The 14556-nt window shown below is 38.1% G+C and overlaps 1 protein-coding gene across 1 annotated transcript; it reads right to left on the bottom strand.

Moving 5' to 3' along the window:
• Positions 1-702: 702 nt before the first annotated feature.
• LOC144639797 (uncharacterized) lies at positions 703-11843 on the bottom strand. Its single transcript, XM_078499366.1, has 10 exons — positions 9024-11843; positions 8516-8727; positions 7385-7449; positions 7187-7291; positions 4852-4990; positions 3512-4228; positions 3110-3188; positions 2677-2745; positions 2394-2485; positions 703-2113 (listed from the first exon to the last, which is right to left on the bottom strand). Exons 1-10 carry the CDS (start codon positions 9261-9263, stop codon positions 1438-1440), a joined length of 2394 nt encoding a protein of 797 aa, XP_078355492.1. The 5' UTR covers positions 9264-11843; the 3' UTR covers positions 703-1437.
• Positions 11844-14556: the final 2713 nt, after the last annotated feature.

The following is a 14556-nucleotide window of genomic DNA, read 5'->3' on the forward strand; positions in this document are numbered from 1 at the left end:
ACTTATAAATGTATTATTAATAATAACTAATTATAGACTGAAACAGATTTTAATCGAAAATAAACCAGTCTGTTAACACAACCTCTGAGAATTTCTTATTGCCGTACATGCTACACAAATTGCAATAGCCCTTTGGTGCCAGCACAACTTGATTTTAAGTAAAGTTAGAAGTACACTTCAAGTTTACTGAACTCCAGCTCTAAATATATTTTCAATTTACAATTTTTTAGTAGAATAAAAAAAATATGTTTTTTTAACACTGTCAACAACAACGTATTAATAAATGCAATGGTACAGCCTGCTAGCAGGAGGTACTTGTACCAGTAATGACTAAACTTTGAAGTAGCTGGCTACATTTTATAAATTGGGCAGCTAACAAAACAAATTTTACAGTAGTTTATTTCACAACCTTACTTTTGGAATAGCTGCCAGTATTCCAAAGATCATCAGTGAAATATGTGGTTGCTGTTTTCTATTGACAACCCTATGTTGCCATTAGACATAAATTTTGCAGTTCAAATGCTTATAGATCTGTGTCTTCTTTGTATTGTCTTTTTAATAACAAAAAAAAAAATGAGCTAAGATACTCAATAATAAAAATAACATATTAAAGGTTATCACTGTCAACAGAGTTGAATAATATAGTAGCGTTACAGCTTTTCTGGCTATGTAACTGTGTTATGATTTTGTTTGCATGCATGGATCAAACCTCTATGAAATTTAACTACAATAATTTGTAGCTTAAGAAGTAATTATCAAGGCCTTGCTTGCTATAATCTTAGCATTATATATATTATATTATATTATATTATATTATATTATATAATATAAAATAAATGTCGTCCAGTGTCTGTAGATGTCTTGTAGTCAAGTATGGTTTCTTTGAATCTCAAATGTCTATAGTTGACAAATTTGACAAGAACTATTAATTTGGTATTTCAATTAATTACCGGGTAATGAACACAAAGGAAATACCAAGGTACAAAATGCCTGGCGTAATGTGTCGAATCAAAACAAACAGTTTCTAGCTATTGTTCTATGTTCTGACAACAACTTTTTTACTGCATATCAAGATATTTTTTTGGATACAATCCAACTGGGTTATTTATAAGCAAGTTATCAACCCATATGATAATGATTCTAGATTGTCTGGAAATGTCTCAAATTTGTATTGATCTGTTTTAATGGCAAAAAACCAATGAAATTGCAACATTATAAATACAAATTTTTATAATGCAATTACTGTAATATTTTCCAAATTTTTATCTTAGTCATCTTTCTACATACATATTGAACATTACGTCATGTAACTGGCATGGTTGGTCTTTGCTTACTTCAGCAGCCTTTACCAAGCTTTTACCAAGAGCCATAAATGGTTCAGCAGTTCAATGTTGTCACCAATGAAATATCAATAGCGATTGTCTGTCATGTGACTATTTATATTGATGTACCTTTAAACATAATGGGGCTGTCCATGTGTGTATGATCTTGCCTGTTACCAATCAAACTTCCGCTGCTCTCCCAAAGCGGAGGTGTCATGGACGAAGAATCAGTTGGAGAGGATCTGCCAGACTCACAAGAATCCTGTTTTGCACTTTCCTGGCATAAATTATTTGAACTTAAAGAATGGAAAATGTTCCCAATGGGTGGCAGCTTCAAGAAGCTCCATTGTTGCGGCATATCATAACTGTGACTGGGTACATTTGGAACTGCCGGGTGGTTTCCATGATAAATGTGCTTGGGGTGAAATGAAGAGTGGGGTGCATTGCATTCCTGATGCAGGTTCATTGTGACATGATCATGGGGTGGATGATGCTGTATCACGTTAGCACCACGGATGTTACCCACGGTGTGACAGCTGTTAAATGCCGAAGGAGGTGAAGTAGTCTGTCTAAAGCTGGCTGGGTCTGTTTGATGAACATGATGCTGCTGTAAGGGGATTTGGGCGTGTTCGTGACCCGGCCTGATGTGTAGGTGTGGCACATACATGGGACCTGTTGTGGTTACCATGGCAGGTGCTTTGCCTTGAAATTGTGCAGACCTCACGTAGAATGGTGGTATAGGGTGTGGTAGTCTCGGTGGCCCCTCATGAACACTTGCAGTAGGTGCAAGCCTATAATGAAAATTTTAGCTAACAGTTTTTATTTGTTATTTTTACTTTAAATTTTCTCTTGATTCTGGTTGAAAAACTGCATGCTTATCCGGCTTTAATTTTCAAAAGATGGATAACACTATCCAGTGGATAGCATAGTTACTTTCTTTTGTCAATGCTTATAATCCATTCGATCTAGCGATTTATCTGGTTGATAGTGGCCTTCACCCTTTGAATAACCAGACCCTGATAAGTAACCCAATTTGTGTTTTTAAAATATTGTGAAAATTTGCTTCAGTACCTTGGCCTTGCCTGTTTTGTGTTTGCTGTCGAGTCCCTGTTTGGTCTTTTCCTGGGTAGTATCAAGGTTGTGTCAGCAATGTTCTGTGTAATCTAAAAGCAAAAACAATTAAAATAAACGAAAGTGTTTTACCAAGAACCCAGTATACCCAGCCAATTAATCGTACAATGTACTAACTCATTTATTTACTTTTTTATATTACTGTCCTATCAGCTGACATGCCATTTACTTACAATTTTTACATTTGAATAACCCAAAATGTATAGCACAGTTAATTCATTACCTCTTGAAGAACAGCAGGTGGGAGCCTTTCCTTGATCATTCGGACATATTTCACTGTCATTTCAAGGATCTGATCAGTGCGACGAAAAAGGAAACATAAACACAAATGCCAAATGCCAGTTAAATCTGTTATATAAGTTAACTCCATATTGCAGCCTTATGGCCGAACAGGGTGGCACTTTATCTCCCGTTTCAGAAGCATAAGGCAAAAAGGAGTATTTCTACTCCCCTTGGATAGCATACTTAAAGTCCATCGCAAGGTTATCCCAAGCATTAAATTTACCATTAACAGTACCCATTTATTACTCCTGGATGTCCAAAGTCGGCAATGCACTAACCATTAGCCCGCCATTCCTCCCAAATCTTTGTATTATGTGTATGTATCAGTGTATTGTATGTTATTTTCTGTGATTATGTTTCTACTCATAACTTACAGAGGCCATATCAGACTTTTTTCCAGCAACACTTGGTAACAAAAAGCGCAACTGATCACAACTCTCCTTGATACGTTCTCTGCAAAAAATGTAGAACGAAGAACAGAATTAACTGTGGGTGCAGTTTTGGATTTTAAATTAAACTCCATCACAAAATAGTGATAGGGGCTAATTGTCTTGATGTTTTCATCATGTCCTAGCTAGCTGGCACCAATAATTTGGCCTGTGGCAGGTAGCTCTGGCTCCCCTCTTTTTCCAGGGTCTAGATGATAGCCCCCCCTCCCCCCCAGTTACCTCAAGGTCTGGATCTGCCACTGGAAAGTACCAAATTTCCCCATGTAAAAAAAATGTATGGTACATGATATTAATGTGATAATTGTTTTATTTTTCATATTTTATTACCTTCGGATTCTTTCTTTGGAGCTGTGTTTAGACAGATCGTCGTGTAGCAGTGTAATTTTCATATCTTTGCTACCCAGTGGCCCACTGATCATGTACGCTGGAGTGCCAACCAACTTACTACCGTCGCAGTCAGGCGGTGCTTGAGTGGATACTGTAGGATGGTCAACCTTGGATGCTACATGGCCAGCATTGAAGCCTCCACTGTTTGGGACGTGAGCACTAGGACAGATAGGTGGTGGGTTAATGGGAATAAAATGTTGTGTAAACGTGCTTTGTCTGCTTGGATCTGCAGCTTGTATATTGTGATAAACATAGCCCTGGTTGCAGTGTTCAGAATAAACTGGGTTGGCCATGCTGGTGATATGAGCAGAGACGAGCCCTCCGTGATGGGTAGGGATGTGATCTGGTGCTGATCTTGACAAAAACAGAGATGATGGCGGTTGTTCTTGGTGATTTCCTCCGTGAATAAAGTGTTGGGGAGCAGTAATGTTTGATACATGGCCAGTGTGTTGCTGCAAGCCACCATCTTTTGCGAGGTGATGGTTTTGTGTCAGATCAACAAAGTTTCCCCTGTTAGCAGGAATGCACTGTCCATTGTGAAATAGCTGTTGATAGCAGGATTCTGATTGGCTTCCTTGAAGTGAGAAGGGTTTACAATAGGACTCTGATGTTGTTGCAGAACTGCATGCTTGGGAAATTCTGTTGCTACAGTTCTGTCTGCAAGAAAAAAGACACAGACAAATATCTCTAGATATACTTAGCATACTGAAGTACGTGAATATTTCCAAATATTTTTGGAGATTCCTGAGGACTCCCAAAGATTTCTGAAGAATATCCAAAAGATGCTTTAACTGTAGCCCTCATAAGTCCAGATGTATGTTTCTGGGCATGATTCCTTTGCATTCATTCATAATAGAGAATTCCTCTAATTTATATGATCAGTGTAATCCCTTTTATCTTCTCCAACCATTGGGTAACCATGAAGGATCACTTGCCATATAATTACAATAACATTATTTATTTCCTGCTAGAGGATGAAAAACAGTACCCCACTTATCAGTTACTGCCCCCCCCCCCCCCCAACCTTCCAGATGAGTGGCAGACACTTTTCATAAGAAGGCAACATAACTAGATACCTACCCCGTGGAAGGTCATTGGAAATTCCAAGGGGCTGCCCGGAGGTGGGAGGTCTCAAAAGCGAAATTTTGTAAAGGAAAGTATGGGACTAAACTGAAATTTCCAGAGGGGTTGGGGGGGGGGGGGGGGTCAAACCAAAAAACCTTCCATGGAAAGGGGAATAGAAATTTCCTGAAACAACACATTATATGCTGATCACTTACTGAAGTGACAGCGATGGTGAATAGTTTCCAAGTGGTGATGGCTCTTTTGCCTTCTCTTTAGCCATCTCTGAACATTTTGATCCAGCTACATGTACTACTTGAACCCCATCTTCAGGGCTCTCTGGTGTCAATGGCATGCCTGAAATGATTTGAAACAATAAACATACGTGCAGAACTTAACTGTGATTTGCCTAGGTCACTACACTTAATGACACCTTTACTGAAATCAAAGGAACAAAGAATGAACAGCTCCGAAGTTTATTTGGGCATTTCCACAGTTACGGACGTTACATTCAGAGTCATTTTTGAAACTTAAATCTAGCACAGGCAAAGAATAGGAAGAGGTTGTCCAATGTTACATTGATTATCATGTTTGTGCCTACTGATGCATTAATTGAGTTATAAAAGTTTTCCACCTGACTGGCCTATATGTTAAAATAGAGCAAAAAACACACCGTTACGGACGTTACATAAAAAACAACCACATGAGCAAGAACACTGGTATTAATGGAAAATTCCTGTGAAGTGTCAGGGCTTATTGCATGAACTGCTCCAAATATTTGAAGTATAGTAGTTGTGTGAACCAAAAAGCTTCATTTCATTTAAACTCACTTTCGCAATTATACAATGCTATGTGAACTTTAACGTTACGGACGTTACAGCCAATGTTACGGACGTTACACTGTGTAAATTATTATATTATTTTGTATTGTAGGCCACAATTTTTTGGACATAAAAGTTCAAAATGGCTTGTATTTAACATTTTATAAATCAAACTGGTTGTTACTTTATGTTAAAGCTGTGAAATGTCCCAACACAGTGTGAAGGACACTACATGCATTTTACATAAAGTACTCAGCCTTGAGCATGAGCATGTTTAAACTATTTAAGCCCACAGACATATACTGGATATACCAGTGGGTATAATCCATTCCTTCTCTAAAACACTGCTTTTTTGAGAATTCACATATCCAAAATTGTCTTTAACTGTGGCAGAAACAGTCCAAAATCACAAGCTTCAAGAATTGTAACGTCCGTAACGTAACGTCCGTAACAAAGTTTTGTTACCATTTTTTGGAAAATGTTGCAGTTTTTCAGGGACCGCTTTTTACCAAAGTGTTTCTAAAGAATATTTAGCTTTGTGGCAGAAATATCTTTGAAATATTTTAAATGGTTGTTTTAAGAATGGAAAAAGATTGTGTAAACGTTACGGACGTTACGTAACGTCCGTAACAAAATTTACTTTTTAATAACTATTTTTTTAAAAAGTTCAGGGTGAAATTTATATTTTTTATGTATTAACTCCTTTGAGGTATTTCTTTGATATAACTGTTTGTAGAACAAATCATTTCCAAATTTTAAAAAGCAAGTTAAAAAATGTGTCTCTCACCTATTGTTTATTATTAAAAAATAAACACTTACTTTGGAGACCCCCCCTGAATGCATTGCTATCACAAGCGAACTGAAACTTATTTTTCTATGTACTATAACTTGTCAACAATATAGTACAGGGTATGATTTTATGTCCAATCACTTTTTAAAAATCTGGATTTTTCACATTCTCACATGGAATTGCCCATTTGGAGACTGCACTGCAAACTTGGTCCTCTGTAGGACTCACAGTTTTGACAAACTGGGACTCTAGGTTTTGACTAACATCTCCCAGGATGGCTGATAACCTAGACCTTGGTCTTAACCATTGTTAACAGTGTTACCGGTATATAACAAATAGAGTGAATTCGTGTAACCCGTTTTTTATATGTTAATGAGTCGTATAATATTCTAATGTTTGTGTACAATAAAACAATTCACGAGTGGTCAGAAAACCTCAAAGAAATCACTTTAATAGTTATACAGAAAATAAGTATAAACAGGACGTGTCTTTCTTTTAGCACTTCAATAACATGTTCAACCTAAATCGAAAATTAGTTTGTTTTTCTTTACGGGATGTTGAATATAAAATGTTTGTCTAAAATCGCAAGACAATTCAAGGCATGATAAATTTTAAGCCCCGTTATCTGTTTTGGTTTTTACATATTGGTAAATGCTTGAATTTTAACCTGACTTTCACATGCAAATAATTACGATTTGTCCGCAATTTTCTGTTTTCCTGTACAGCTCATTTAAATATTACACGGCGCATTTGCATATAAAAAACGGGTTACACGAATTCACTCTAATGTGTAAGTATGGCAAAGAAATGGTCTAAATGCCAGCCAGTATTTTCTTGGCCACCCAAGTGCGGAATTTAAGTGGGACAATAGTAAGAGTTATTGCTAATGAAATGTTTGAAGAGCATTAAATAATGGGTGGAGACAGCATATAATTTCTTTACCTTCACATGACTTGTGTCCAGCCCACTTCAGCAAAACCTGATTCATTGTTTCCTCTGTCACTGGCAAATGAATGATGTCATTTATTCCATGGGAGCTGAAGTCCTCTTTTAAATTAAAAATAAGAAAAAGAAAAAAAATCATTGATTTAAGAGGCAAATAGAAAGAGGATTTGAAATCAGGAATTTATGGTTACGTACCTTTGCTGCCCTCATTGGTCACTCCAATTATCGCAACAGAATGGTTCAGAGAGTTGGGATTGTACCTGTGGGGATTTGGCATAATAATGATTAGTATATACCACACAAGTGAATAGTGCTTTTCGCGTACGCTGATTGGTTAACTGATCAGAGGTGATTAGCAAAGTACTATTTACCTCCAAGCAGCTAAAGAGAAACAATCTGCCTTTGTGCGTCACTTTGTTAATACCGAAAGTGATGTTTTGGTCTGCTAGTTATTCAACTTGTGTGGTATATACTAAAACAATTATTCACCTCAGTGTTGGTAAATGTGGTGGATATTTACCGAGCCACAAAGCGGCGATGTAAATATCCACCACTATTCACCTCCACTTCAGTGAATAATTGTTAATTAACAGAAGTGAATTCTGTTTGAAGCTCCAAGTGTAAAGTACTTCTTATTTCTTCTAATAGCACAGTATGGAACATTCATTATATACAGGTCACTGATAAACGTTGGAAATAATCACCAAAGAAAATTATTATGATCATCATCATATTAAAAAAACAAATTCCAAACAAGTAGAAAAAAACTGCCTTTGGAGACCAGGAAGGAGAATTTGTGTGTTATCATTCACTGGTGTTTTCATAAAAAAAAAAAGAAAAAAAAAAAGTGCTCCCCACCGGATTATCATAATTATGTGCATTCATCCAGACATCTTGAGTACTTTTCTCTGCAAGAATTCTTCTACACTTGAGCTTCATCATATTTTTCTACCAATTAATGGCCACTTTTGATAGAGTGTGATGTAATTTAATGAATTGAGGAAAGTGTTCAAGTATGGAAATTATATTTAGTTATACACATAGTGATCAGATCTAACTTCTCCTTATGATAGCAGGCAGACAGAGACAAGAATAATTAAAATCATCAATGATGGCCCGGATATTGCACTGATACACTGCCTTTAATATTCTCACCATGAAAAGAAATGTAATGAGTTGGGAGAATCTTTATTTTGAACTTGGCTTTAATTTGTTATTTGTGGTTATGTCTTGTACACAAGAGACATTTTTAAAGAATAGTACTAGAGACATTTTTATCTTGCACTCACCTTATAGTCGAGCAAATCATTTTTATCTTGCACTCACCTTATAGTCGAGCAAATTTTTTGAGCGGTGCCTGCAACCGAAGACATGTCCAGGAAAATAAGTAGAAATGTTTCTTTTGTACAAACCGAAATCAAGTCTGTACAGTGACATGTTACAACTTGTACTCCTTCGAGTGGCTTCATTTCCGACCATGTTTTATAAAGTCTCTCGTCCTCAGCTTCGTGAACAATCAAGATTTGCTTCTCAAGATCCTGAAACATTTATATCAAGGAGTATAAAATGTGAAGGGATCGTTTTAAAACCTTGCAGCAATTTTGAATCGGCCATTTACAAGCGAAGTTAAGGAACTTGTTCAAACAAGAGCAAATTTAATTAAAGTTTGCAATTCCGTGGAGCAAACGATTCAGCAGTATTACTAAATTTTTCTGTAGAATGACTGTTTAATCGTAAGTTACTTCACAATTATTCCTTGGAGTTTTACAGAATTGTACGTTCGTGGAAGTAAAGAAAGAAAATGCTTTCAATTTGGCTTATTTAAGTTATTTACCTTCTCAGAGAACGAAGGATCCACAGGTCGAAACACGTTTTCTTGAGGAGTTTTCAGTCCGTGTGGATTTTCCACAATTTGCTCTTTCGGTGTAGCATCTCCTTCGCTAACAACGGTGTATTCGACAATTTCTGTGGGGGCATTTTCAACAGCTTCGTTGTTTTGCCCGGTTTCGACGATGGTTTCCGAAGCCCAAGAATTTGAACCTTCTTTGAATAGTTTACGTCTCACGGAGCTCATGGTAGATATGGAAACCGCTAAATTCCTAATTTTTGCGCTTTCCCAGCTGTCGTCAAATGAAACAGCTTTTGGTGTAAACGAAAGGAAAGATTAAGCTTTTGTTTTCTCGGCTCGTTCTTTTTCTCACGCCGAACTAACATTCACGTGTGGCACACTGAGGTCATTCAAATTTGGCGCGGACAGGGCGCGTACATTTAAATTGCCAAAAACCAATCACACGAAACATAAGAGTCACATGACTTATCCAACATTTCTGCCCCAGGATTTCCGGGTCTTCCTACAAATTTTTCCCACGGGAATAACCCAAACCTCTGAAAGTTTTTTAGATTTCTGTGAGATAATTTTTGCTTGCCAACTTGGATAAATCTGAGATTTGATTTCAAATATTTTCTTTCGAAATTCTGTCTAAAGATCGTGCTTATAAATAAAATTGAAGTCTCGAACGTCAAAGTACTAAGTAAGCAGCTGAATAAGAAAATCTACAAATATACGAAGCTAAAATGAGCTAAGAGTCGGCAACAAAACTAGCAAATGTGTGAAAATCTATTCAAATCTGGCAGAAAAATTTGCAAATTTATGAAAACTTATTTAAAGGCGGCAGGAAAATTTACAAATGTAAACCCTTTCAAAGTCAGCGGAAAGAGAAGTTACAAAATGAAAACCCTTTATAGCTTTACAATGTAATTAGAGTCAAGGTCCAGGATCGAAGGTCACGCAATTGTGGGCGAGACAGAAGTTGACGGAACGGAAGAAAATCAAAGTGGCTATAAGCCACTAAACTCGGAAAATTTACAATAAAGCAAGAATCAAAAACAACAAGCTGGCAAATAAAGATTTCCACAAACAAATGATGTTAAACTTTCCACACTTCAGTTCACTTCACTTAGCATTGCGTGCCTATGTTAACTAACTATAACTCTTTTCCGAGTTAAAAAGAGATAAGATCACACAATATTTTTCTTCGGCAATAACTGCAATCTTTCATACGCCATAACAGACTACCTTTTTAACAAAGCCAAGTTTAATAGTCAAAAGCGAATCAAGGCGAAGACAACTGTTGATGACGCTGCGGAACCAATGTAATCCAACATCTTTGGATTCTAGCTTATGAGATATTCCAAGTGAATACACTTTTGAGGGGTGGGGGACAATTGGGTGCCGGCGAAGGCACAAGATATGATGGTCATGATTTCATCAATTGCCATCAAGATAACTATTTAGTAGAAGTAGACCAGCTTCAACTACCAAGGACCCTAACAGACGTTAATAGTTTGAGTATTTTTAAGGATGCTATAAAACGTCGCGCTTGGAAGAATTTTATTGAAACATAGAACCCTTTTAAACGTAACCCTTTTTAATATTTAGAATGATTTTATTTTTTAGCTGTACATTTTTAACATTTTATTGTAATTTGCCCTGAAAAACCATTTTTGGAGAGGTAAATAAAATCTTATTTATTTACTTCACGATGTTTTTTGGGAAGGCTTGGCTGAGTCTGTACTTTTTGTTAGAGAAAGTTGCTAAGCAACAGAACGGTATTTGAATGTGAGAATAATTATAATAACAATAAAACACAGTGCGGTCTTAAATTCTTTTAATCTACCACATTTTCCATGGTCCTACTGACCATAGAAATAAGCCATAAAATATCCAGTCCACTAACATTAGCCTATGGGACAGGAGAATACAGAGGGGAAGGGGCAAAGGCGTAACGCGATAAGGGAGGCTGTTGCCTCATTTCTGCGGCTAGCCTGTTCCAGGTTTTCGGTTAGTTGGAGAGCAGCGCGGGCACGCCTCTTGCCATTTTTTCCACTCGCTGTTCTTTGAGCTAATCCCTTTCTTTGTGTTCCTTCCAACTAACCAAACGTCTGGAACAGGCTGTTCCGCGGCCTTCTGCCACTCTGGCTACAGTGACCTCACTTCCCTTCTGCACTTTCTTTTCATTTCCTTATGAACGAGAAAAACGTGACTTTGAACTTTTTGTGGTCCCAAGGCGAGCATCAAAATTCTCCTTACAGTTTTCATACGTTTTCTTTAATTTCCCTCGCGAGACTTCAGTGTAACGGCACCCGCGTGCCTCGTTTTCATTTCGTAGAATTTTATGTATTTCCTTTTTTACCGCATTTACGTCACAATGATTTTCCGCTAGCTACCGCGTGACTTAAGCTTAAATATCGCGAGCACATGTAAAAAACTCCATAAGGCTCACAGAAATTCGACGGGAACCACCAGTTATTGCTGTACAACTCAGAACCTACTAGAGCGTTCGCCCCAACACGTCCTACCATACAGGATCGCTGTAACAGTTGGCACAATAAACCTGAGCCTTGTGGAACCTGCGAGTCTTTAGTCTTTTAGTTTCACGGATCTCTGACGCCGCTACATTCAGGGTTGCGACATATTTGTTCAACTTTCCTCGCAACGTTGTTGCATTGCAACTTGTAAAGTGTTGTTTCGCGTATTACCTTCCGTGTTGCAAGTTGCGCGAAGAAGACATGAGTTCAACTTTGTACGGGAAGTACAGTAAAAACCCGCGTGTAAGAACCTAGGGATTTTAGAACCTTCTGGCAGAAATTTGCTTTTTTAATACCCCAAAATATAAGAACAGGGGTGTCGAATGGTAAATGCCAGACTTTGCGAGAAGGCGAGACTGATATCTTTTCTGCGAGCCCGAGACCTTTTTAGCCTTGCAAAAGAAATCGAGACTGCGAGAAGGCGTCAAAGAAAAATTCGATAACGACGAGACCCCTGAAATTTGGCTAAAATTTTGCGAGACACGCAGTTTTTGAAGGACCATTCACCACCCCTAAGAACCTGTTTAGCCAAACATATTCCAGCAGGTTCTTTATGTGGGGTTAAACTATTTAATTTTTTTTTTACCAAAAACCAAAACGATACTGCAGTACTGTATCATTGATCAATTAATGTTGTTGGACTTTTGGCAACATGGGTACATAAATAAATATTTATAATGAAGAACAGACCAGATTTTATACTTTTTTCTGATAATCAACAACAATGTCTACTCTGTAGAAATTAAGAACCTACTTAGCCTCAACTGCCAATAAGTACCCCATAATACAAGAACCTGTTTTGCCAAACTCTAAAAAAAAGTAGGTTCTTACACGCGGGTTTTTACTGTAATACGTACAAACTTGGCGTATGACTAAACGAGATGCGACCAAGCTGGACGTATTTCTGCATAAAAGTCTGAGAAGGATTATGAAGATCTATTGGCCTATGAAAATATCAAACGAGGAGATTCGAAACCGAGCTAACATCAACACCATCAGTGAGCAAATCTTCCGGCGGCGCTGGAAGTTCATCGGCCACATCCTCAGAATGGATCCAAGCAAACATCCCAAGACGGCATTAACATGGGCCCCAGAGGGAAGGCGCAGTCGTGGCAGACCGAGGGAGACTTGGCGAAGAACTGCCGAAAGAGAAAGAGCGGCTTTGGGTTTCGGCTCGTGGAACGAGGCAGCGGTGGCTGCCCGCGACCGTGCAGCATGGCGGAGGAGGATGTCCGGCCCTTTGCTCACTTAGGGCTTTGGACATAAGTCAGACGTGCAACAACACTTTATAACTTACAATGCAACAATGTTGCGAGACAAGTTGAACAAAAATGTTGCCCGTATTACTCAATACTGGGCCATTAGAAAGATCACAACTGATCGTTACTAGAAATGAAGTGTTAATTTTCAGTCCTGGATCTATTGCTACACCTTCATAACATAGCTCTGGATTTCTTCACCTTAGCAAATGCAATCAATACCTCAATTTTCAATAATCAAATTAACATTAATCTCGTGCGTAGACCTCCCACGGTCAGCAGGCCAGGCGCGGTAAGGTGAGTCAGCTGACGTTTCGAGCGTTAGCTCCTTCGCCGATTTAAATAACGTAAGACTTTTCTCGTGCTGTAACAATTACTGAATTTAATTTCTAGAAGCTAATCGCGTGTTAAAAGTTTTATCTACGTGATGGGAAGATGACGTTTAATTATTTAGGAGTCGGAGAAGCGTGCGCCAAATCCTTTCTTCCGTTTGGAAACATCATAAAATCTTGCAGCTACGTCCTGTGAGGTTTTCACCATTGCTAGACCGTAGGGCTATTCAAAGGCTAACAACAGGCGTGTTAATTCTTAACACAGAAAAGGTGACCTACACATTCGTGCTATAGCCTTATGCTCCACTATAGGAGCGCAGAGGATGAGTGAGTGACGTTCGTGCTGACCTTGCTAAGCGCTTTAGCGTTAGAAAGAAAGCTGTCTCATTGACGAGTCCTTCCTGTTTCTGGGAAAGCAGGTGCTTGACTGCAGCAACGGAAGTCTCAAGAACTACCGTCATAAATGTGACTAAAAATAATTATTTTCATTGTCCAAATATTTATTTTGCTTAGACATATTACAAAATTGATGAGGTCGATATTTATATCAGCCATTTTAGTGCAGATATGTGCACGTATCTCATTTAACACAAAATAGTTTAACACAAAGGCAATTGCCCCCGCACGCAGCCGGAGTTTATTCGGGGTTCTGTAGCATGAATCAACCTAGCAGTACACTCTTTTTTTTATAAGAACGTCTAATTTTTTGACCGAGGCTGAACGTTTTTAACTTTTTTCGAAGATTTGAGCCTGAAATGGTCTTAGAATGTTCTTATTTTTAAAATTTAAAAAACAAAGTGGTATTGCAGTTAATTCATTCCTAACCGATATGTACATGTTCACGACACCAATGAGTGGTGACAAGTCAGGATTCGAATAAAGATTTATTCATTTAGTACATATATTTGTCTCTCGTAACAAACAGGAAAAAACCTTAACCAAATTTCCGCCTCGGGCACGTTCTTAGGATGTTCTTAAATTGTGGCCTTTTTCAGCTTCGTTGTTCTTATGAAAAAAGGTTCTTATAAAAAAGAGTGTATTGCTACTCCCCCTGGATGGGAAGCTAGTCCAACACCAGATTATCCCTCAGTATTGCATTTTTCTGGTTACCCAAACAGTTCGCCGATACACCACAGTTATATTGCTGGTGTATCTAGCCTATAAGCCCAAGAACAAAACACAATGACCCCGGCCAGTGCTCGAATCCGAATCTCTCGATCGTTCCGCAGCGTCTCGCACATTTTTGCGACTCGGTGGGCCGAATACCGGTTTCCACAATGTGTTCCCTATGCAGACGGGCAGCTGCTTATACTCTTAGTCGACTATACTACAATTATACTCGAATTGTTTGTATATCAGAACATTTCTCTTATTATGAGGCGCGTGTTTACAGCTAACCCTCGTCTTT

The sequence above is a fragment of the Oculina patagonica genome, chromosome 1 (genome assembly GCF_052425735.1).
Source record: "Oculina patagonica isolate OP01 chromosome 1, crgOcupat, whole genome shotgun sequence".
Classification (NCBI taxonomy): Eukaryota; Metazoa; Cnidaria; class Anthozoa; order Scleractinia; family Oculinidae; genus Oculina; species Oculina patagonica.